Source organism: Phyllobates terribilis, unplaced genomic scaffold (genome assembly GCF_046119375.1).
Source record: "Phyllobates terribilis strain yellow unplaced genomic scaffold, ASM4611937v1 Scaffold_4__5_contigs__length_816908805, whole genome shotgun sequence".
NCBI classification, from domain to species: domain Eukaryota; kingdom Metazoa; phylum Chordata; class Amphibia; order Anura; family Dendrobatidae; genus Phyllobates; species Phyllobates terribilis.
The window spans coordinates 801,263,565-801,289,595 of record NW_027362764.1 but is presented as its reverse complement, the minus strand read 5'-3'; the positions used below and the strand labels follow the sequence as shown (position 1 = coordinate 801,289,595).

Here is a 26,031-nt window from a genome sequence, read left to right as displayed (position 1 = left end):
GTATGGAGGACTATGTGGGGCCAATTATACTGTATGGAGGACTATGTGGAGCCCATTATTCTGTATGTAGGACTATGTGGGGCCATTATACTATATGGAGGACTATGTGGGGCCATTATACTGTATGGAGGACTATGTGGAGCCCATTATTCTGTATGGAGGACTATGTGGGCCCACTATACTATATAGATCACTATGTGGGGCCCATTATACTGTATGGAGGACTATGTGGGGCCCATTATACTGTATGGAGGACTATGTGGGGCCATTATACTGTAGGGAGGACTATGTGGGGTACATTATACTGTACGGAGGACTATGTGGGGCCAATTATACTGTATGGAGGACTATGTGGGGCCAATTATACTGTATGGAGGACTATGTGGGCCCACTATACTATATAGATCACTATGTGGGGCCCATTATTCTGTATGGAGGACTATGTGGGCCCACTATACTATATAGATCACTATGTGGGGCCCATTATACTGTATGGAGGACTATGTGGGGCCAATTATACTGTATGGAGGACTATGTGGAGCCCATTATTCTGTATGTAGGACTATGTGGGCCCACTATACTATATAGATCACTATGTGGGGCCCATTATACTGTATGGAGGACTATGTGGGGCCCATTATACTGTATGTAAGACTATGTGGGGCCATTATACTGTACGGAGGACTATGTGGGGCCCATTATACTGTACGGAGGACTATGTGGGGCCAATTATACTGTATGGAGGACTATGTGGGGCCAATTATACTGTATGGAGGACTATGTGGAGCCCATTATTCTGTATGTAGGACTATGTGGGGCCATTATACTATATGGAGGACTATGTGGGGCCATTATTCTGTATGGAGGACTATGTGGAGCCCATTATTCTGTATGGAGGACAATGTGGGCCCACTATACTATATGGATCACTATGTGGGGCCCATTATTCTGTATGGAGTACTATGTGGGGCCATTATACTGTAAGGAGGACTATGTGGGGCCCATTATACTGTATGGAGGACTATGTGGGGCCATTATACTGTATGGAGGACTATGTGGGGCCATTATACTGTATGGAGGACTATGTGGGGCCCATTATTCTGTATGGAGGACTATGTGGGGCCATTATACTGTATGGAGGACTATATGGGGCCCATTATACTGCAGGTAGGACTATGTGGGGCCCATTATACTGTATGGAGGACTATGTGGGGCCCATTATACTGTATGGAGGACTATGTGGGGCCATTATACTGTATGGAGGACTATGTGGGGCCCATTATACTGTATGGAGGACTATGTGGGGCCCATTATTCTGTATGGAGGACTATGTGGGGCCATTATACTGCATGGAGGACTATGTGGGCCCATTATACTGTATGGAGGACTATGTGGGGCCCATTATACTGTAAGGAGGACTATGTGAGGCCCATTATTCTGTATGGAGGACTATGTGGGCCCATTATACTGTATGGAGGACTATGTGGGGCCCATTATACTGTATGGAGGACTATGTGGGGTCCATTATACTGTATGTAGGACTATGTGGGCCCATTAAACTGTATGGAGGACTATGTGGTCCCATTATACTGTATGGAGGACTATGTGGGGTCCATTATACTGTATGGAGGACTATGTGGGCCCATTATATTGTATGGAGGACTATGTGGGCCCATTATACTGTATGGAGGACTATGTGGGGCCCATTATACTGTATGGAGGACTATGTGGGGCCCATTATTCTGTATGGATGACTATGTGGGACCCATTATTCTGCATGGAGGACTATGTGGGGCCCATTATTCTGCATGGATGACTATGTGGGGCCCATTATTCTGCATGGAGGACTATGTGGGGCCCATTTTTCTGCATGGAGGACTATGTGGGCCCATTATACTGTATGGAGGACTATGTGGGGCCATTATACTGTATGGAGGACTATGTGGGCCCATTATACTGTATGGAGGACTATGTGGGGCCCATTATACTGTATGGAGGACTATGTGGGCCCATTATACTGTATGGAGGACTATGTGGGGCCCATTATACTGTATGGAGGACTATATGGGGCCATTATACTGTATGGAGGACTATGTGGGGCCATTATACTGTATGGAGGACTATGTGTGGCCATTATACTGTATGGAGGACTATGTGTGGCCATTATTCTGTATGGAGGACTATGTGGGGCCATTATTCTGTATGGAGGACTATATGGGGCCCATTATACTGTATGGATGACTATGTGGGGCCATTATACTGTATGGAGGACTATATGGGGCCCATTATACTGTATGGAGGACTATGTGGGGCCATTATACTGTATGGAGGACTATGTGTGGCCATTATTCTGTATGGAGGACTATGTGGGGCCATTATACTGTATGGAGGACTATATGGGGCCCATTATACTGTATGGATAACTATGTGGGGCCATTATACTGTATGGAGGACTATGTGGGGCCATTATACTGTATGGAGGACTATGTGGGGCCCATTATTCTGTGTGGAGGACTATGTGTGGCCATTATTCTGTATGGAGGACTATGTGGGGTCATTATACTGTATGGAGCACTATGTGGGGCCCATTATTCTGTATGGAGGACTATGTGGGGCCCATTATTCTGTATGGAGGACTATGTGGGGCCCATTATACTGTATGGAGGACTATGTGGGCCCATTATACTGTATGGAGGACTATGTGGGGCCCATTATACTGTATGGAGGACTATGTGGGGCCCATTATACTGTATGGAGGACTATGTGGGGCCCATTATACTGTATGGAGGACTATGTGGGGCCAATTATACTGTATGGAGGACTATGTGGAGCCCATTATTCTGTATGTAGGACTATGTGGGGCCATTATACTATATGGAGGACTATGTGGGGCCATTATACTGTATGGAGGACTATGTGGAGCCCATTATTCTGTATGGAGGACTATGTGGGCCCACTATACTATATAGATCACTATGTGGGGCCCATTATTCTGTATGGAGGACTATGTGGGCCCACTATACTATATAGGTCACTATGTGGGGCCCATTATTCTGTATGGAGGACTATGTGGGCCCACTATACTATATAGATCACTATGTGGGGCCCATTATTCTGTGTGGAGGACTATGTGTGGCCATTATTCTGTATGGAGGACTATGTGGGGTCATTATACTGTATGGAGCACTATGTGGGGCCCATTATTCTGTATGGAGGACTATGTGGGGCCCATTATTCTGTATGGAGCACTATGTGGGGCCCATTATTCTGTATGGAGGACTATGTGGGGCCCATTATTCTGTGTGGAGGACTATGTGTGGCCATTATTCTGTATGGAGGACTATGTGGGGTCATTATACTGTATGGAGCACTATGTGGGGCCCATTATACTGTATGGAGGACTATGTGGGGCCCATTATACTGTATGGAGGACTATGTGGGGCCATTATACTGTAGGGAGGACTATGTGGGGCCCATTATACTGTACGGAGGACTATGTGGGGCCAATTATACTGTATGGAGGACTATGTGGGGCCAATTATACTGTATGGAGGACTATGTGGAGCCCATTATTCTGTATGTAGGACTATGTGGGGCCATTATACTATATGGAGGACTATGTGGGGCCATTATTCTGTATGGAGGACTATGTGGAGCCCATTATTCTGTATGGAGGACTATGTGGGCCCACTATACTATATGGATCACTATGTGGGGCCCATTATTCTGTATGGAGTACTATGTGGGGCCATTATACTGTATGGAGGACTATGTGGGGCCCATTATACTGTATGGAGGACTGTGTGGGGCCTATTATTCTGTATGTAGGACTATGTGAGGTCCATTATTCTGTATGGAGGACTATGTGAGGTCCATTATTCTGTATGGAGGACTATGTGGGGCCCATTATTCTGTATGGAGGACTATGTGGGGCCCATTATACTGTGGGGAGGACTATGTGGGGCCCATTATTCTGTATGGAGGACTATGTGGAGCCTATTATTCTGTATGGAGGACTATGTGTGGCCATTATTCTGTATGGAGGACTATGTGGGGTCATTATACTGTATGGAGGACTATGTGGGGCCCATTATTCTGTATGGAGGACTATGTGGAGCCTATTATTCTGTATGGAGGACTATGTGTGGCCATTATTCTGTATGGAGGACTATGTGGGGCCATTATACTGTATGGAGCACTATGTGGGGCCCATTATTCTGTATGGAGGACTATGTGGGACCCATTATTCTGTATGGAGGACTATGTGGGGCCCATTATACTGTATGGAGGACTATGTCGGGTCATTATACTGTATGGAGCACTATGTGGGGCCCATTATACTGTGGGGAGGGCCGCCTGGTGATCGCACCTCAAACTTCCTCAAGTGTAGACATTTTTTTAATACATATTAAGGTTGGTTGACATTCTCCAAGTTTTTCATTTTGGCCCTCTGTGTATTTGAGTTTGACATCCCTGCCCTAAAGGCTATGTGTTCACTGAATTTTTTGGAGCAGAAACTCTTCAAATCCTTCTCCAAATCTCAAAAACGTTGAGTTTCTGCTCTGAAAACGCAAAAACAATAACCCAAGAAAGCTATGAATTCCCTTTCTAAATTCATTATTACATACCTGTGGTAAAATCTACTGCAAATTCCTCTTCTTCACTCAGTGGATCACCCCATATTCCCTCTTCTTCTTCTGCTTTAACCTCCACTTTAATAATAGTCAGACCTTCCCCCTGATTTGACAATACGGCAAAGAGATGGGAAAATCGAATAGATTAAAATAAGAAAACATCAAAATTCTATGAGATCATCTATAGGGGAAAATGTCCACACGTCCCTCTATAGATGTGGTGCACAGCTCAGTTCCTTATACCTGATGATTCCCCGGGACGTTGTGATCTTCCTCTGGACGGTCCTGGGAATACAGAGGACGAGGACATCTCTCTGGTGGATTTCTTTCATCTGTAGTAAATACAGAACAGTTCAAAACCCTAACCTTGTTCTACAAAGCCATCCACAACCTGTCTCCTCCATATATCTCCGACCTAGTCTCCCTGTACCTACCTGCACGCAGCCTCCGATCCTCACAAGATCTCCTTCTCTACTCCCCTCTTATCTCCTCCTCCCACAATCGCATACAAGATTTCTCCCGTGCATCCCCCCTACTCTGGAACTGTCTACCCCAACATATCAGACTCTCGCCTACCGTGGAAATCTTCAAAAGGAACCTGAAGACCCACCTCTTCCGACAAGCCTACAACCTGCAGTAACCACCCCTCCACCATACCGCTGCACGACCAGCTCTACCCTCACCTACTGTATCCTCACCCATCCCTTGTAGACTGTGAGCCCTCGCGGGCAGGGTCCTCGCTCCACCATACCGCTGCACGACAAGCTCTGCCCTCACCTACTGTATCCTCACACATCCCTTGTAGACTGTGAGCCCTCGCGGGCAGGGTCCTCGCTCCACTACACCGCTGCACGACCAGCTCTACCCTCACCTACTGTATCCTCACCCATCCCTTGTAGACTGTGAGCCCTCGCGGGCAGGGTCCTCGCTCCACCATACCGCTGCACGACCAGCTCTGCCCTCACCTACTGTATCCTCACCCATCCCAAGTAGACTGTGAGCCCTCGCGGGCAGGGTCCTCGCTCCACCATACCGCTGCACGGCCAGCTCTACCCTCACCTACTGTATCCTCACCCATCCCTTGTAGACTGTGAGCCCTCGCGGGCAGTGTCCTCACTCCACCATACCGCTGCACGGCCAGCTCTGCCCTCACCTACTGTATCCTCAGCCATCCCTTGTAGACTGTGAGCCCTCGCGGGCAGAGTCCTCGCTCCACCATACCGCTGCACGGCCAGCTCTGCCCTCACCTACTGTATCCTCACCCATCCCAAGTAGACTGTGAGCCCTCGCGGGCAGGGTCCTCGCTCCACCATACCGCTGCACGGCCAGCTCTACCCTCACCTACTGTATCCTCACCTATCCCCTGCAGACTGTGAGCCCTCACGGGCAGGGTCCTCGCTCCACCATACCGCTGCACGACCAGCTCTACCCTCACCTACTGTATCCTCACCCATCCCTTGTAGATTGTGAGCCCTCGCGGGCAGGGTCCTCGCTCCACCACACTGCTGCACGACCAGCTCTGCCCTCACCTACTGTATCCTCACGACTCCCTTGTAGACTGTGAGCCATCGCGGGTAGGGTCCTCGCTCCACCATACCGCTGCACGACCAGCTCTACCCTCACCTACTGTATCCTCACCCATCCCTTGTAGACTGTGAGCCCTCGCGGGCAGGGTCCTCTCTCCACCATACCGCTGCACGGCCAGCTCTACCCTCACCTACTGTATCCTCACCCATCCCCTGTAGATTGTGAGCCCTCGCGGGCAGGGTCCTCGCTCCACCACATCACTGCACGACCAGCTCTACCGTCACCTACTGTATCCTCACCCATCCCTTGTAGACTGTGAGCCCTCGCGGGCAGGATCCTCGCTCCACCATACCGCTGCACGACCCGCTCTACCCTCACCTACTGTATCCTCACCCATCCCTTGTAGATTGTGAGTCCTCGCGGGCAGGGTCCTCGCTCCACCATACCGCTGCACGACCAGCTCTACCCTCACCTACTGTATCCTCACCTATCCCGTGCAGACTGTGAGCCCTCGCGGGCAGGGTCCTCGCTCCACCATACTGCTGCACGACCAGCTCTACCCTCACCTACTGTATCTTCACCCATCCCCTGTAGACTGTGAGCCCTCGCGGGCAGGGTCCCCGCTCCACCATATCGCTGCACGACCAGCTCTACCCTCACCTACTGTATCCTCACCTATCCCGTGCAGACTGTGAGCCCTCGCGGGCAGGGTCCTCGCTCCACCATACTGCTGCACGACCAGCTCTACCCTCACCTACTGTATCCTCACCCATCCCTTGTAGATTGTGAGTCCTCGCGGGCAGGGTCCTCGCTCCACCATACCGCTGCACGACCAGCTCTACCCTCACCTACTGTATCCTCACCCATCCCTTGTAGACTGTGAGCCCTCGCGGGCAGGGTCCTCTCTCCTGGACCAGTCGCTGACTTGTATTGTTCATGATTATTATACTTGTTTTTTTATTAAGTTTACCCCTTTTCACTTAGAAAGCGCCATGGAATGAATGACGCTATAATAATAATTATAATAGATTGTTTGCATGCGATGATCAGATGATGGGAGTTGTATATAGATGATGTTCTTTTACAACCAGTGATGGTCCCCCCTCCTTACACGGCTGATCGGCCTCCATCTCCTCGTCTTCATCTATAATCTTAGCCTTAATATCAATTGTGTCTTCACCCTAAACAAAGAAGGAAAAAATATGATGTGAACTTTGCTTCCATCTCTTTCTGTATTTAGCGTCATCTACCTGCTGATGCTCCAGGATGTTGTGATTTTCCTCTGGACGGTCCTGAGAATACAGAGAACGGGGAGATCTCTCTAGTGGGTTTCTCCTACTGGATCCAACTGTGGGAGACACAAGAGAAAAGAAGAGATAGATATGATTCCATTTACTGGAAATTGTTTTTTTCCAGGAAAATTGGCAACAAAGAAAACAAAGTTCCCGGTGTTTGCTTCTTCTATGATGTAAGCGGTGGTTGTGTCCAGCCTTGCAGCCCCACAAACTGTCCAGTTTAAGGACACCTTTGCTTTGGATAAGGAGGTCCCGCAAAATGTTAGAATAAGTTGGATGGAAGATGAGAGGGGAGAATGTGCAGCAGCAGTTCAATGCATGCGAATTAGTCGGTTCGACACCAGGGAAGCATCGATCTGGATTATTTAACCTTTTATGTTGTATGTATCTTTATATTATATGTCTGAAATGTGTATGTGATGCCTTGTAATTAGGATACTCATCACAGAACATTATTATTATTATGGAAACATTATGATGGATGGAGATCTCTACACGATGATATGAGTTGGTCTGATGTCCTTTGGGCTTGATATACTGGGGTGTACACGGTTTTTAGTTGCTTGATGAAGACTTTTGGAAGTCGAAGAGTTGTATGCATTAGATGAATAAAGAGTCTTCTTGATCCATATTACTACCAGGAACACTCCCCATCCTCTTCTGCATCAAGATTCTAACACCCAATTATTGTTAGTCGTTTTCACACCAAGCACAGAGTTGTATGAAGAAGATTGTATCTGCCATAGAAGGCTCACATGACCTCAGGCTCGGCCGCATGGACTTCTCCATAATGTACTTCAAATATCACATCAGATGTTATAGTGCAGCCAGTCAGCAGAGACTATTAAAGCCTGTATAAAAGCCTGGGCTGGGAATGCAGCAGCCATTTTAGGATGATTCAGTGGAGAGGATGTCAGTGTACCTGGCTCAAAATAGAGAGAGGAAGTGAAAGCCCTAAACAATGAACGAATACTCCAGAAGGTAATGTGTTATATAATTGCAGCACTGAAGATGAGTGTAGTAGTCTATGAACGATAGGGGAAGAGAGCGATAGTGAGGGTGCCAGTATCAGTGCCAGACTCAGTGTGATTGATTAATGATATAGTGTAGCTGGAATATCAATTACACATTTTTTCTTCATTCTTCATGTACAATCAAGCCGCAGCATGCCAGCACAATATTATTTAAAGAAAAAAAAAATCTAAACTCAAGCTCCTATTCATCAAACCGGTGTTTTTCACACCAGTCTTCATGAAGAGGGCGGGGTGGCGTGCAAGGTGCCTGCTTCATTATTGAATTAGGTGAGGCGTGAAGTGAAGTACGCCTCAGTGCGCGCCTCACCACAAATCTTACTCCAGTCAGCTACTGAGTAAGATTTGTGGTAAAAGAAATGCCACCGCTCTTCATTAGTTTGACAAGCATTGGTCGCCATGCCCATGATGCCACATCCTAGCTTCACTGATTGTGTCAGAGGTGGCCAGAAATGGTGCAAAAATTCCAAAAGTCACAAAATTGAGCACCTGTTTAAGAGAGCCTCTATCACTTCATCTTTTATGTACCTACTTTAATTGGAATGGATGTTTTTTGATCATTTTGCCCTCTGGTAAAGAACTGATAGTGTGTATGCGATGACAACTCTAGGCATGAAGGATTGTGTTGTCCACTGTCTCTTTTCTATATAAAGAGGTCTTTACACAAGGGGTGTCGGACCAACCCACAAAATACACAAAAAAAAAGAGTAATGGTGGCGTGTTGAGCAATACTGGTGAATTTTATATATATTATTGTCATTAAAGTGGTTTTCCGGGAATAACTTTTCCCTCCCCATTGGCTTTTGACAGGTTAAAATAATAAACTGGAGTGTTACTCTTCCTCCCCATAATCCAGCGCATTGCCTCTGCATGTGCTTCGGTCTGCGGTCACAACTACAGCACACGTGACCGCTGCAGCCAATCACTGGGCTTTCGGGCACGTGCCATCTACATCCACTGAGTGACATATGTTGCCTACAATTTCACAAGTTTATAACAATAAACACATACAGCACAGTATATACTTTTTTCAGGATGCCTCTGCATAATATCGCATAGTAGAATAATGTACTCTACTAAACCACCTCGATGGATAAAATAACGGAATATATCCCTATAGATATATCTGAACCCTAACTTGGGACACTGCTACATTTCACGGTATTACACACATGAGCATGGACAGGACTATTTCAGCTTCACAATGCCAGTGGCTGCCTGCGAGCACAGAAATGGGGACAAGGCTCATATACAAGTCTCCTCTTACCCTGTGATGTGCGGGGCCGGTCGTCCTCCATCATGACGTCCTCGTACAGATCCTTGTGTCCTTCTAGATACTCCCACTCCTCCGCGGAGAAATAGACGGTGACGTCCTGACACCTTATAGGAACCTGATACACAATGATAGCGTCATTACCCAGAATCCTCCAGTGCCGGTCCTATAGATCTTCCCAGCAGTCACCTCTCCGGTCAGCAGCTCAATCATCTTGTTGGTGAGTTCTAGGATCTTCTTATTGCTCCTCTCATGTATCAGGGAGTGCGGGGGCGGGTCTGTGATAGGGCTCCGCCCTCCTGACTCATGGCTGCCGGGAGTCACACAGTCACCTGATGTCTTCTTCACTATTATATAATTCTGTGTATGGAGAGAAACGTCACAGAGTCCTTTCTGGAGGATTATAACTTACCCCTTCAGCCAAAACTCCCTGTAATGAACTAATGGCTACTGAAACGATGGTAACAAATTGCAAGCTTTCGAGACTACTCAGGTCTATGCCTGATGAAGAGACCTGAGTTGTCTCGAAAGCTTGCAATTTGTTACCATCTTTTCAGTTAGCCATTAAAAGGTATCAACCACTGAGGACTCTCAAATCTAAATATTTTTCTGTAATGAACTACAAACTAATCCTGGAAATATGGCCGCTAACCTTCCCAACATTGTGGCAATATTCTACCTTCATTACCACAGTCATTGCTCCTACAATTCGTCACTAATGACAGGACTGATACCTACCTGACCATGTTGATGACTGCTCTTCATGGTTTCTGCTGTCCTTTCACTCCGTTATCCAGGACACTGGACTGCTCTTATCCCTTCCTACTTTGTATTTCACCTTCCCGATGTCTGACTCAATAAAGATGACAAAAATGTTTACCTCTCCGGTCAGCAGATAGATGATCTCAAAGGCGACGTTTAATAATCTTTTGTTAACGTCAATCCAGTCCTTGTCCATCCTTGGCCGGTCATTCAGGAGAAAGAGGGGATCGGATAAGAATAAGAGAAAATTAGATCAGACAGGGGGGACCTGGTGCTGCGAGCACATTTATGGAAAAGCAAGAGGCTGTAAAACGGGACAAAATAATTTGTGACATACAGAACTTTCTGAGCTCCGGGTCACTGAACGGTCACTCAGGACTGGAGTCAGCACCTGGGAAACCCGTGAAGATGACAAAACCGACTATGCTTAGAACTAAAAGTGTCAGAAAAAGTTATCCTGTCCGGTCTGCTGCATCAAGCCTCGTCATCTTGTCCTCTCCTTTCCCTATTTTAACAATTGACGTTACGTGCGAAAAAGTACAAGGTTTATTTTAAGATTCATATATTATTACTTCAATAAACAATAACAAAAAAAAGGTTCTTACTTTTCGTTCTTTACACGATAATCTAAAGTATAAGGCTGTGTGCCCACGATGCAGAAATGCTCAGGAGGTCACCAGATACTGAAGATGGAGGTGACGGGCGGTCACCAGATAGTGATGATGGAGGCGACGGGCGGTCACCAGATACTGATGATGGAGGCGACGGGCAGTCTCCAGATACTGATGATGAAGGTGACGGGCGGTCACAAGATACTGATGATGGAGGCGACGGGCGGTCTCCAGATACTGATGATGGAGGCGACGGGCAGTCTCCAGATACTGATGATGGAGGTGACGGGCAGTCTCCAGATACTGATGATGGAGGTGACGGGCGGTCTCCAGGTAATGATGATGGAGGAGACGGGCGGTCTCCAGGTAATGATGATGAAGGAGACGGGCGGTCACCAGATACTGATGATGGAGGTGACGGGCGGTCTCCAGGTAATGATGATGGCGGTGACGGGCGGTCACCAGATACTGAGGATGGAGGTGACGGGCGGTCACCAGATACTGAGGATGGAGGTGACGGGCGGTCACCAGATACTGATGATGAAGGTGACGGGCGGTCACAAGATACTGATGATGGAGGCGACGGGCGGTCTCCAGATACTGATGATGGAGGCGACGGGCAGTCACCAGATACTGATGATGGAGGTGACGGGCGGTCTCCAGATACTGATGATGGAGGTGACGGGCAGTCTCCAGGTAATGATGATGGAGGTGATGGGCAGTCACCAGATACTGATGATGGAGGTGACGGGCTGTCTCCAGATACTGATGATGGAGGTGACGGGCGGTCTCCAGATACTGATGATGGAGGTGATGGGCGGTCACCAGATACTGATGATGGAGGTGACGGGCGGTCACCAGATACTGATGATGGAGGCGACGGGCGGTCTCCAGATACTGATGATGGAGGTGATGGGCGGTCTCCAGATACTGATGATGGAGGTGATGGGCGGTCTCCAGGTAATGATGATGGAGGTGACGGGCGGTCACCAGATACTGATGATGGAGGTGATGGGCGGTCTCCAGGTAATGATGATGGAGGTGACGGGCGGTCTCCAGGTAATGATGATGGAGGTGATGGGCAGTCACCAGATACTGATGATGGAGGCGACGGGGGTCTCCAGATACTGATGATGGAGGTGATGGGCGGTCTCCAGATACTGATGATGGAGGTGACGGGCGGTCTCCAGGTAATGATGGAGGAGACGGGCGGTCACCAGATACTGATGATGGAGGTGACGGGCGGTCACCAGATACTGATGATGGAGGTGACGGGCGGTCACCAGATTCTGATGATGGAGGTGACGGGCGGTCACCAGATTCTGATGATGGAGGTGACGGGCGGTCACCAGATACTTGGGGGATTTACATTTCTCTCTTCTTCATTCTTTGCAGTTTGGTAATTGATAACAATAAACCATTAACCCTTCTATGTAAGAACCTTGTTGCTCTGCAGCATTTTCTCCACACCTGCCTAAGACTTCTGCGCAGTGCTGTAAGCGCCATGTCACAGCCCCCACCCCCGGACGCTGTGATCTCACCTTATGGCCGCAGTCACACGACAACAGGAAATCTCCACAGAACAGCAGCGAGCGCCTGACCAGGACCTGCGGTGACGTCATCGCCATGTGATCAAGAGGGGGCGGAGCTCAGCATTGGGGAGTATAAAGGGCAGGGCTTCTCAGCCTATCCGGCAGTTCTCCGTGGAGCTGGCTGCACTGACTGATGCTGGGCTTATTTTAACCCCTTGGTGTCACAGTTTTGGCTTTTATAACTTTTTCCCTCATTTGTTGTCGCATCCCGGGAGCCATAACTTTTAATAATATTATCTATCCCTGGCTCCAGCGCATCGTCAGCACTTTACATCACAGAGGAGACTTGTGCAGACAATGAAGACTTCATAGATTAGCCCATAATTCACCAGTGATGTCTATTCCCTATGTCGATGTAACTTTAGCAATTTATTTGATACAAATCTTATTAAATATTGTATTCATTTTGATACTCCGCTTATATGAATTACTAGATGGTGGCCCGATTCTAGCGCATCGGGTATTCTAGAATATGTATGCGGCCGACCGGGCGCAATCAGCAGAGCGGTGTTTAAATTTGCCACCCATCTCACTGATTGGTCGCGGCCGGCCACCTCGACCAATCAGCGTCGTATTAGTGTGGGCCCGGGAGCGGCGCTGCTTGTGGGGCTCCGTATTAGCGAGGACCGGGGAGCGGCGCTACCTGTGCGGCTCCTTCTGCTGCGAGAAGCCGGGAGATGAGCGGCTGCTCGCAGCAGAAGCATCCCGACCGGCGGCGCCGCTCCCCGGTCCTCCGTTCACACTTGCTGTCGGGAGATCAGCGGGCCAAGCCGCTGATCTTCCTATGTTAGCCGCATGGAGGTCAGCGGCGCCGGTCGGGGTAGTTGTGCTGCTGGCGCCGCTCATCTCCCCGCTGCATCGCCGCTGACCTCCGTCCGCCAGATGAGCCGCTAACGGCCGCCATCTTTTTTTCAGAAATCTCGCGGCGCTGATTGGCCGCTGCCGGACCAATGAGCGACGCGGGATTTCCAGGACAGACAGACGGGATAAGACGATTATATATATAGATTTCTGCAGCCCATGATTGTTAGACGCTATTTATTACAATGTAATGTACCCCTCTCCTTACAAATCTGCTTATATGTTTTGATATTTCCCTGATTTTTAATATATGTCCTAATCACGTTTTAGTTAGAATTTGAATCAATTCTATATTTTATTTATTCTTTAGGTCTGTGTCTTAGGCCTCTTTCAAACCAGTACTGGATATATCCGTGTCCATGTGTGGCAACTGTGTGCCGCATCAGTATCACATATACCGGCGCCTGCATATCAGCGGTATAGTTTGCGTTTTTACTAGGCGCCGGGTACTGAAGGCATCTCTCATCATTGTCCCCTGCTTGCTCTGCAATCAGCACAAGCAAGTGACAATATTGAGAGTAGTATTCAGCTCCCGCTGTCTTCAACAAGCATCAAAATAAGAATAAAATAAAAAAACATATTATACTCACCTTTAGCCCTAATTCTCTGAAGCCCTTGTCCCCTGTAAACAAACCAAAAATAAAAACACAATATCCCTCACCTGTCCGAAGTTGAAAGGATCCATAGAGTCCCATGCCGTAATCCATCTGGGCGACATTTCTTCATCACCGTGTGCGGTGGGGCTTGAGGCGACCACACACGCTCAGGAGCAGAGGAAAATGACTCGATGCAGTGAGCAGGTCCCTGAACTGCAGTGACCTCAGTGAGTTCAATGCAGTTCTGTCATGGGTGTATCAGATACAACAGACAGTTGCTCTGAATCTGGCTGCAGAAGGTCTCTGCGTTTGGCATTGCAGACACCTTCTTAATCCTTCTGACTTTTGGACCCAGTGGCAACCTCCCTCCTGCTCTGATTGACATACCTTGGCCTGGGTGTTTATAAACTCTCAGTCTGCTTCAGGGAGTCGCCGGTGATATTCACATTTTCCCTTGTGAAGGCTTGGCTTTAGCAGTCGGCTAGCTTCCTCGACTTCCTCTCTGGTGCCCTTGGAGGACATTTGGAGTCTCTGGAGTCTGCTCAAGCTAAGTTTCTCCCCCTATGTTTGTCTCCCTTGTTGTCTTTAGTTTATAGTGGGGACTAACCAGTGCTCATCCCCACCCCTCCCTAATCCAGGCCCTAGCTCTAGGGATATACAGGGCTGTTTGGCAATTGGTGTGGAACCAATATAGGGAAGGTAGGGGAGGCAGGGTATTATTAGATCTGCCTAAGAGTCTCCACTCCCCCTTTCCCTAGTGTCTGGGCTTCCTTCCCCTCATCCCTTCGTGTTGCGCATAGTCTTTCCCACACTGTGCATGACAAGTTCAGGGGCCTGCTCACTGCATCGAGTCATTCTCCCCTGTTCCTCAGCATGTGCAGTTGTCTAATCTCAGAGTAAGCAGGGGACAATGATGAGAGCTTCCTTCGGCACTTGGGAACAGCGCTAACTGTACCGTTGATTCTCAGGCACCGGTACATGTCACATTGATGACACACGAATGTTATCCATGAGTCATTAGTGTACATGTGTGTGGGACGTTGTGCGGCGTGCAAAAAGCGGACAGGTCAACGTGTTTTGCCCACAGACACACAGTCCATGGAAACACACTGACCTGTATGCAGATCCATTCATTTGTGTAAGTGTCTCCAGCACGTGTGAAAACTGTCACCACACTTACTGGAGACACTGACCTGTGAAAGAGGTCTTACACTGCAGGATTCTCATGTATTTAATCACACCCATGTATTTAGACTGTAAGTTGATTATCTATATTGAGCTTTGTAGCGGATGGGCAACTAGTGCAGTGACTGGCACAGGGTGGAGGTATTTATGTAGGGGCTGGACAGGAATGTGATCCTGGCTGCTGCGTTCAGGACGGATTGGAGAGGGGAGAGTTTAGTAAGCGGGAGACCGATTAGTAGAGAGCTGCACTAGTCCAGACGAGAATGAATCAGAGCTACAGTAAGAGTTTTTGTAGAGTCAAATGTAAGAAAAGGTTGAATTCTAGAGATGTTTTTGACATGAGCAAGCGAGTGATCGGATGTGGGGAGTGAAGGAAACATCTGAGTCAAATATGACCCCAAGACAGTGGTGAGCTGCTGGGGAGTAATGGTGGAACCACACATGGAAATGGCAAAATCAGGCACAGGTAGGTGAGTGGAGGGAGGAAACACAAAGAGTTCAGTTTTTACAGAAGACATGATGTCAGAGACAGCAGACAATCACTGGTATCTGTAGTAATGGGAGGTGATGTCAGGAGACGATGTGTATGATTGAGGAACAATAAGGGTAAGAGGAGCCGGCAAAAGATACAGTGAAGGAGCGGTCAGAGAGGTAGCAAGAGAACCAAGAGAGAGTGGAGCATAGTGCTGAGGAGCTGGTGATCAACACTGTCAGATGCTGCAGAGATCCAGGAGAATCAGCAGGGATTTAGCTCTAAGGGCAGGTTATGTAGAGTGTGGAATCAGCTATACGGTAGTGTTCAAAATACTAGCAGTCCAATATGACTGACCAGATTAATCCCTGTTTTCGGTATAAATGATATCACTACATGTCAGACAATTTACCAGTTGGTGCAGTAGATTATAAGAAGACCCCCAGACTCCGAATTCATGATCTGCAGGTTTCTGAGTCTGTGAATAATTAATTGTACGGGGGTGTTCAATATAATAGCAGTGGGGAGTTCAATCAGTGAGAAAAAGGAAAATTAATGGAATCAATAAAATGGACGTTTTAACTTTACATTTCTTGTGATGGATATGGAGAAGGTGCTGGAGTTTATTTTCATCAATTACTTTCAATTAGTGCGGTCAATCATTCTGTGAAGAAACAGGTGTGAATCAGGTGGCCCTTATTTAAGGGTGAAGCAGCACATGTTGTACATGCATTTCTCCTTGAAAGCCTGAGAAATATGGGTCTTTCCAGACATTGTTCAGAAGAACAGCGTACTTTGATTAAAAAGTTGATTGGAGAGGGTAAAACTTATAAACAAGTGCAGACAATGATCGGCTGTTCAGCTAAAATGATCTCCAATGCTTCAAAATGGAAGAGAGACGTGGAAGAAAACGGGAGACTACCATTCAAATGGATGGAAGAATAGCCAGAATGGCAAAGGCTCGGCCAATGACCAGCTCCAGGATAATCAGACAGTCTCAAGTTACCTGTGAGTCGTGTGACAGTTAGAAGACTCCTGTGTGAAGCTAATCTCTTAGTAAGAAGGCCCCTCAAAATCCCACTGTTAAAAAAAAGTTTTTCTTTTTTAATAAATTTGCAAAAATTTCTACATTTCTTTTTTTTTCAGTCAAGATGGGGGGCAGAGTGGACTTTACTGAGAAAAAAAATGAACTTTTTAGAATTTACCAAATGGCTGCAATGAAACAAAGAGTGAAAAATTTAAAGGGGTCTGAATACTTTCCATACCCACTGTATATAATATCTGGACCAAGCCCATAAATCATATAAATAGCCCAAAATGACGACCAGTGCATGTAAAAAAAAAAGGAAAGGTCTCATCCATATCCTTTGTTGAGGATGTCACATGCACAAGGGAGAAGCTGGAGGACGGGGAGCGGCTATGTATTTATACTTGTATCCCTGTGTTGTACCCCGTGCATTAGCTCCTGCCCTAACTAGGGCAGTACCCAAGAGTAGACAGTCTTTATGTACCCCAATGTCCCCCCCTACGCATTTCAGTGTGGCCGCGATTGGTCTCAATGAGAACGTCAGTCAATAGTGCTTGCTATAGAGATCAGACACTTTAGTCGAGGGACGAAGCCATAGGTACGGCTAAGTGTCAATCACAATGGGCCCAGAATGGTAAACGCCCACAGGGGCGTAGTAAGGCAACACAATAGGGTGCAGATGATGTAAATTCCCTGACAGCTTCATGGATATAAGAGAAAGGAGAGAGCAATCAGAGAGTTGGTTAGATGAGAGTGGTAGAATGTGGCCCGCAAACACACAAAGAGTCACAGGTTTGTCCCCACAATGGGGGTGTGACCCATTAATAACAGCTTTGGCGGGGGCATTCACAAAGCATTGTCAAGGCTATGTCTGTTTCCACCAGGTACCAAGACCTGGCTGAGAGGCATTATTGGTGGACTTATTAAAAGTGGTGGACAGATGTGGCGCCCATATCTATAGCGCCACAAAATGCCTGCATGTGTGATATAATTCATATGTATTGCCAGCAATGGTGAGGGATAAGCTCTCTGCAGTTTTCATTACATACACATATTGTTACCCGATCCCTTACTGGAGGATTGTGCACTTTTGTCCAAACCAGGAAGTTTTGCAGGATCCCTCAGAGAGGAGGAGGGGGCTTCAGTGGTAGTTGTAGTGAGAGGAAGAAGGAGCATCATGGAGGGTCCTGGTGCAAGGCAGAGAAGCGTGGTCTCCCTGCAAAGACAAGCTGAATAAGGCCGGGTCTCAGTCCTGTGAGCCCAGAGACATCCAGGGTCCGTGCTAAACTGAAAGACTGCTCAGTCTTTATGACCGGCAGAAGAGTGCTACTTCCTAGGGGCTCAGGGGTGCATAGAATCAGGAACACTACTACAGGAGAAAGTAGGTGTTTTCCACAGGATTCAAGCTGCCTGCTCGCTGGAAGGGATCATGGATCCAGTAACTGTTCACCTTGGACCCCTGGGCACCCCATTGCTCCCAGTACAGATCCCTGGGGTCCCCGCTGTTCCCAGTACAGATCCCTGTGGTCCCCACTGCTCCCAGTACAGATCCCTGGTGTCACCGCTGTTCCCAGTACAGATCCCTGCGGTCCCCGCTGCTCCCAGTACAGATCCCTGGGGTCCCCGCTGTTCCCAGTACAGATCCCTGTGGTCCCCACTGCTCCCAGTACAGATCCCTGGTGTCACCGCTGTTCCCAGTACAGATCCCTGCGGTCCCCACTGCTCCCAGTACAGATCCCTGCGGTCCCCACTGCTCCCAGTACAGATCCCTGCGCCCCCCACTGCTCCCGGTACAGATCCCTGCGGTCCCCACTGCTCCCAGTACAGATCCCTGCGGTCCCCACCGCTCCCAGTACAGATCCCTGCGGTCCTCAGTGCTCCCAGTACAGATCCCTGCGGTCCTCACCGCTCCCGGTACAGATCCCTGCGGTCCCCCACTGCTCCCGGTACAGATCCCTGCGGTCCCCCACTGCTCCCGGTACAGATCCCTGCGGTCCCCACTACTTCTAGGACAGATTCCCATTATTTTCTTTTTGGCATTGATGTATTTAGAACATTTTTTGGGATTTATTTTAATGTCGCAGGTGATTTGTTGCTCTGTAGATCACTTTGCAGCTTGATTTTCTTTTTTTTACATTTCTTATTTAGGTCTTTATCCTCCTGAAATGCTATTTCTGTGTTCTCTGTCCTCAAGATTTCTCGGCCCTTTGTTTTTGTGATATTGAACTCTGTACCGTCTTATTTATCCATAATGGTTTCTCTTTATTCCTGGACATTTTATTACCAGAGGATATACATTTTCTACAGGATTCTTTTAGTATTTCCTTAACCATGCCCCATTTATGTTCGGTATCCCCAGTTACCATGACATGCTCCCAGTCTACTCGATTAAGCTCTTCCCTTAATTTGTTGAAATCAGCTTTCCTAAAGTTCCAGGTTTTTGCATTTCCCCTGTGAAATGTTTTATTGAAACTTACCATATTATGGTCGCTGTTTCCCAAATGCTCCCGGACCTGTAGATCTGAAATTGTATCTGTTCTATGTGACAGAACCAGATCCAGCAGATTACCAGATCCAGCAGATTACCTCCCCTGGTGGGATCATCTACCAGCTGAGAAAGATAATGCAGATAAGAACTTGCAGCTTTTAGCACAACCAGAAGATTCTATGTCCCACTGAATATCTGGATAGTTAAAATCCCCCATAATAAGGACCCATTTATTATTTGCTGCCTTTTTAATTTGTTGCAGCATTTCATCCTCTACCAATTCCGATATATTAGGAGGCTTGTATATAAAACTTCAGTTAGCAGCTTTCCATTGTTATCATCCCCATGTACATTAACCCAGACTGACTCTACATTGTCGCAGCGCCCCCCGATGTCGTCATTGAGCACAGATCTTAAGTTGGATTTAACGATAATACACACCCCTCCACCTTTTCTGATTCCTGTCCTTTCTGAATGTAGTGTAACCCTCTATGATTGTCACCCAGTCATGGCTTCCATCCAGCCAGGTTTCTGTAAATCCTCATTGACCCCCACTGTCTCACTCTCTCTGTCTACTCTATCTATGGCCTTATTAGCACGAATACCCTCCTTCCTCCCAGATCCTAGTATAAAGGGGGAGGGTATGTAGCAATGCCAGGTAGGCTGGGGTTAAATCCTAGCTCTGCAGGCTTTGTTTAGTGCACCTGCCTGGCCTGAACATAACCAGACTAGCTGTTCTGCTTAGTCAGTTAGCTCAGGGAAGCTGACAAGACTGGATGTGGTTTGGAGCTGTAGAGAGAGAGACAGGCCAGAAATCCCTCTCTGAGAAGAGTCTGCACAGGCCGTGTGCAGAGAACAGCCAGTTTTAGTGATTGCTATGGACAATAGCTGCTTTGTGTGACTGAGCTGGGGCTAGCTCAGCCATCTGTGAGTAGCCAGGGTCTGTTCTGTTTAGTTAGCACCTGAACAAGGTCTGGATTTATGTTTATGATTTTGTTTTGGTGCTGTGGAACCTGTTGAAAGTAATAAAAACTGCATGTGTTTGGACCAAAAATGTATTGCCTGTGTGAACGCTACCTAAAGTCTAAAGCTTAATGCCAACTACCAAGGAGCTAAATCCCTACAGACAGACACAGTCCAATAAACTCGTTAAGGTAAATTTACGAAACTTAATTCATCGAACTCCCAAGTATAAATGAAGATCAACAAAAAGTGAGAAAAAAAAAAAGCATCACAACATTACAGAAAACATTCATAGCTGGATGACGGGAGAGCACGTTCGGCTGTGTCATGAAAGAAATGGTGTGTACGGTAAAATCCCTGCCCTGATGGTGGTAACATAACAGCAGCTTTTTTTTCATGTGTAAAGTAAAACACTAAATTGATTTTAAGTTTATTAACAATCTTCCACACTGCAAAATAACACAAGGAGGCCAAAATACACAATGGCAATCTGCTCTGATGACTGCGTTTTTTATGCTTTTCCCCTTTTCTATGGTGTGTTTCCTCTATGTGGGACCATGGTTTTATGGAGCCGGCAGCATCTAAGACTACCGTTACATAGAAACATCGTCCCAGAAGACATCTTTGATCTCCAGTTGAACAGTATAAAAGTATAAAATGTTCTGACATTTAAAAACCCCACAAAGTTTATATTCGCACCGCGTTTTTGCCCTGCGATTAGTGTAGAAGCTGGTAAAACTCTGAATGAGAACTTCAGCATGTCTATAGGGCTCTACTGCCAGATGGAGACCACAAAACATGTCAGTTTTGCTTCCATCCGGCCGTTACAAATTAGTAAAAGAAGTATGAAATAGCGCAGCAGACTACATTATTCCATCCGCACAGGATCCAGTAAAAAAAATAAATAAATGTAGCCATTAAGCAGGATGCGTTTTCTAAGGTCTAAGGTTGACTGACACCACTTTTAGGCGTCCGCCGGGAGTCCGAATTATACACATAAGGAGCTTTTCCCTAAAGAATTAACTGCACAATAATTAAAGGAAAAGTCTAGAATTGGGAGATGGCCAAACAATCAGACACAGTTCACGTCACCATCCAGTAAACCAACACAACATAAAACAAGAAAAGAGTTCAAAAGGATTTGCAGGTTTTTCAGGCTTGCCTAGTTTCGTCACATACAGCAAGTGAAATAGAAAATTGGTGACGTGTTCAATACCTAAGTAAATATATTTCTAAAAGGTGTTATTGACATGAAATTCTCGCCAGATGTCGGTAACAACCCATCCACACACGCAAAGGAATCAATCCATAGATGTCCATAAATTTAAGAGTAATAATGCTAAATGACACAGGGAAAAAGTATTGAACACATGAAGAAAGATAGATGCGTATGCCCTGGAAAGTCCTGACACCGACTGAAATCTATCAGTAATTAGAAAGCAATCTTGCCACTTAGTGACAAATAATATCAGCCTATAAAAAGGTGTCACATTAACCAAGGTGCCACACAAGAAACATCTCATTATGGGTAAAACCAGTGAGCTACCTCAAGACCTTCACAACCTTATTGTTGCAAAATATGCTGAGGTTATTGGTTACAAAAGAATTTCTAAACTACTCAAGGTTCCAGTTAGCACTATTGGGGCCATAATCTGAAAAGAACATCATGTGTATGGAAGGAACTAAAGCTCTCAGTTCACAGAAGAAGCCCACAGAAGCTTCAGGATTTGAAGAGTGTTTGTGTGGACGAATGGGCCAAAATCACACCTGAGCAATGGATGCAACTAGTTTCTCCATAAAGGAGGCGTCTTGAAGCTTCATCACCAACACATCATCAAACTTTTGCACGAAGTGTTAATAAAATTTCAGTAAGCATGTTCAATATTCTTTCCCTTTGTCATCTCTCATTATTACACATATCTTCAATATGAATAGAAATCAAATATTGATATATCCACATATGTAAAAAAAAAATTATATAGGGTGTCCTTACTTTTTTTTACTGTGGATTCTGCTACCTGGCTGAATTTATAAGTAAACTTATAAAAAAACAAGATTCATGGAGACAATTCAGCTTCACTGAAGGCTCCTCTTTTCTTCTTTATATCCACAATACCTTTCATGGATCCAATTTACAGTTGATTTCAGGTTAACTATAATTTTGGCATTTACCAGAATCAGGTAAACTCCACTCAAAAATAGAAATACATTCTTGTTGACTGATTAATAGCTCTTATTTTTTTAGCTCTTATAGAATTTCACATTGCAAACAAGAATATGGTTTCTCCCCAATGAGTTTAAAAATTTGATTTCCTTGAAAAATGTTTTCCGCATATAGAACATCATAGAGGCTTCTCTTCTGTGTGACTTCTTTCATGTTTAGCTTGGCTTGATTTTGTTGTAAAACATTTCCCACATTGCGAACATGGATACGGTTTCTCTCCTGTATGAATCCTTTCATGTGTAATAAGACTTGATTTATTTGTAAAGCATTTCCCACAATGCGAACATGAGTACGGCTTCTCTCCTGTGTGAATTCTTCCATGTTTACCAAGATCAGATTTATTCGTAAAGCCTTTCCCACATACCGAGCATGAAAATGGCTTTTCTCCAGAGTGAATTCTCTCATGTATAACAAGACTTGATTTACCTGTAAAACATTTCCCACATTCTAAACAGGAAAATAGCTTCTGTCCTGTGTGAATTCTTTCATGGGTAACGAGACTTGATTTATCTGTAAAGAATTTCCCGCAGAGTAAACACGTATAGGGTTTCTCTCCTGCATGCATTCTCTGATGGTTAAGAAGATTTGATTTTTTTGTAAAGCATTTCCCACATTCTGAACATGAATACGGCTTCTCCCCTGTGTGACTTCTTTCATGTGCAACAAGATGTGTCTTATCTATAAATCGTTTCCCACATTCAGAACATGAAAATGGCTTCTCTCCTGTGTGAATTTTCTGATGTTTAACAAGATTTGATTTTTTTGTAAAGGATTTCCCACATTCTGAACACGAATACGGCTTCTCCCCTATGTGACTACTTTCATGTCTATCAAGATGTGATTTATATATAAAACTTTTCCCACATTCTAGACATGAATACAGCTTCTCTCCCGTGTGACTTCTTTCACATTGATCAAGTTTTGACTTCTGGGTAAAAGATTTGCCACATTCTGAACAGGAATACAACTTCTTCCCTGTGTGAATTCTTCTGTGTGTAAAAAGACCTAAGCTTTTTGTAAACTCTTTTCCGCATACCCCACATTGAAACATTTCACTCTCTCTCTGATCTGTACTTGTAATCTGTGAGAGTTCAGGAGAAGATTCTTCATAATCAGATGGATTATATGATGGATCCGTGCTGTCAAGTTCTGGATGTACATTAAGGGGAATGAGGTTTTCTAAGTCATCTTCTACTTTACAAGTTAGCGATAACATTTTCTCAGAGTTCTTAATGGGATTTTCTGTAACGATTAAAGATAGATTTTGATTTTTTTTTCTTCAAACTACCAAGTAGAAAAATAGATAACAATCCCACGTAGGCACAGATTTTATTCAACTATTATTACTCATTTAGAAAAAAAATAATTTTTTTTCTATGGTTCGCTAAAGCAAGCCCTGACGACTTGGAGCTGTCGGTAGAGAGGAGGTCAGAATTTCCTTACACACGCGCGGTTTTCTCCATTTAAAAGAACGGAAATTAGGACCACCTTTCCACTGCCAGCTGCGCACAATGGCTATCCGTTCTTGAGACAGATGTGAATCCCATTAGTGGGACCCACATCCACTATACATTTGTGAACCTCTCCTTAACCACTTCACTCCTGGGTGATTTTTCATTTTTGCACTTTAGTTTGTTCCCTCCCCTTCTTCCCAGAGATATATCTTTTTTATGTTTCTATCATCTTCGCTGTTGGAGGACTTGTTTTTAGCAGAATAAGTTGTAGTTTGTCAAGTGGGATGAAATGGTGAAAAATACATTTTGGCTTATTTTGCTTGTTTTTTTTGTTTTTTTTTATAGTGTTCATTGCATGGTAAAATCCATCAGAAAACAGGATTCTACCAGTCAGTACTATTGCATCAATACCAAACTTGTATAGTTTTTTGTATATTTTAGTAGTTAAAAAAAATAATTGGTTTACCACCATTTTCTAAGACCTGTAACTAGCTTATCTTTCCGTCGAGTTATCTTTACTCTTCTTTTTCAATTCTTTATTTTTAAACTGGGAAAAGGTGGTAATTTGTACTTTTATATACATTTCTTTTAATTTTCAGTCCCCTTAAAGGAATTGGACCTTCTATCCCTTGATCACCTGTTGTATATTTTGCAATACTAATATTTTGCAGGATAAAGTTTAAATGATGGCCTCCATATTTTTTCAAGAGTACCAAGATGGCAACCACAAGTGCCTTCAGCAGGCCCCCATCCTCCATGGTAACTCAGTGACACCCCACGATCAATTGTGCATACTGGCAATTGCTTCATTTAGATGCTACTGTCCGTGATTGACAGCGGCATTTGAATGGTTAAACTGCGGAGATCAAAGCTAACTCCTGAGCCCGCTCCAGCCATGCAGGCGTAAATGCTCCAAAAGCCACTTTCTAAATTCATTATTTCATACCTGCAGTAACATCTACAAGGATTTCCTCTTCGACTTCAATCATACTCGGTGGATCGCTCCTCATCATCTCTCCTTCTTCAATCTCCACTTTAATAACAGTCAGATCTTCCGCCTGATAAACCGCATGTGACACGTCAGTACAATATGGTGGAAAACTATCCAACATAAATCTAATAAAAGTGTTCTACGAATGTACGGAGCTGGCAACAGCAAACGATTGGGAGTGGGCGGGAATTTGTATCACAAGTTGTCGGTGTACTGGACCATTAGTTATGTCGGGTCCAGAACTTAGGGGCTGTGACTTCTAGAAGACAAAGTGTGACCTTTAACTTATGGTCCTGGGAAGACACTTCTTACTTTTCATTTCTGGTTGCTCACTGAATGTCACCATCTTTTTTTTTTGTAAATAGCCTATCTGGGGTGTGTACACCATGTTGGGGTCGATGAGCACAAGTTGGGAAAGTAGAAATAGATTAACCTCCTTGCAAAGATACCAACATCTGTATGTGACATTAAGAAGCCACCAGAAATCTATGACATCTATGATAGCATGACCAAATATGTCTGCACGTCCCCTTATAGATGTGGTGCAGAGCTCAGTGCCATCTACCTGATGATTCTTCAGGACGTTGTGATCTTCCTCTGGACGGTCCTGGGGATACAGAGGACGGGGAGATCTCTCCGGTGGGTTTCTTTCATCTGTAGGAGACACAGAACAGATTGTTTGCATGTGACGATCAGATGATGGGAGTTGTATCTAGATGATGTTGTTTTGCAACCAGTGATGGTCTCCCCTCCTTACACGGCTGATTGGCCTCCGTCTCCTCCTCTTCTATAACCTCAACCTTAATATCCATCAGATCTTCACCCTAAACAGAGAAGACAATGACGTAACATGATGGATGAATCTCTTTAAGATCGATATCAGTGTGAGCTCAGTGTCATCTACCTGCTGATTCTCTGGGACGTTGCGATTCTCCTCTGGACGGTCCTGGGAATACAGAGGACGGATCCATCTCTCTGGTAGATTGCTTCTTCTGGATCCATCTGTGGGAAACACAGACATACAGTGACTGAATCCATGACCAGC

The 26,031-nt window shown here is 45.7% G+C and overlaps 2 protein-coding genes across 2 annotated transcripts in view; both read right to left on the bottom strand.

Moving 5' to 3' along the window:
* LOC141266107 (uncharacterized) overlaps positions 1-12,775 on the bottom strand; it is a 38,391-nt gene extending 25,616 nt beyond the window's left edge. The window contains exons 1-8 of the mRNA XM_073680047.1: positions 12,675-12,775; positions 10,641-10,719; positions 9,950-10,120; positions 9,755-9,878; positions 7,412-7,509; positions 7,273-7,342; positions 4,878-4,966; positions 4,629-4,737 (exon numbers count right to left, since the gene is read on the bottom strand). Coding sequence (XP_073536148.1) covers positions 4,629-4,737; positions 4,878-4,966; positions 7,273-7,342; positions 7,412-7,509; positions 9,755-9,878; positions 9,950-10,120; positions 10,641-10,718 — 739 coding nt within the window. The 5' untranslated portion in view covers position 10,719; positions 12,675-12,775. The remainder of the gene's footprint in view (positions 1-4,628; positions 4,738-4,877; positions 4,967-7,272; positions 7,343-7,411; positions 7,510-9,754; positions 9,879-9,949; positions 10,121-10,640; positions 10,720-12,674) is intronic.
* Positions 1-26,031, bottom strand: part of LOC141264733 (uncharacterized) — an 84,733-nt gene that overhangs the window by 31,586 nt on the left and 27,116 nt on the right. Inside the window, exons 15-19 of the mRNA XM_073676994.1 lie at positions 25,891-25,988; positions 25,744-25,810; positions 25,420-25,640; positions 24,942-25,053; positions 22,707-23,783 (exon numbers count right to left, since the gene is read on the bottom strand). Coding sequence (XP_073533095.1) covers positions 22,707-23,783; positions 24,942-25,053; positions 25,420-25,640; positions 25,744-25,810; positions 25,891-25,988 — 1,575 coding nt within the window. The remainder of the gene's footprint in view (positions 1-22,706; positions 23,784-24,941; positions 25,054-25,419; positions 25,641-25,743; positions 25,811-25,890; positions 25,989-26,031) is intronic.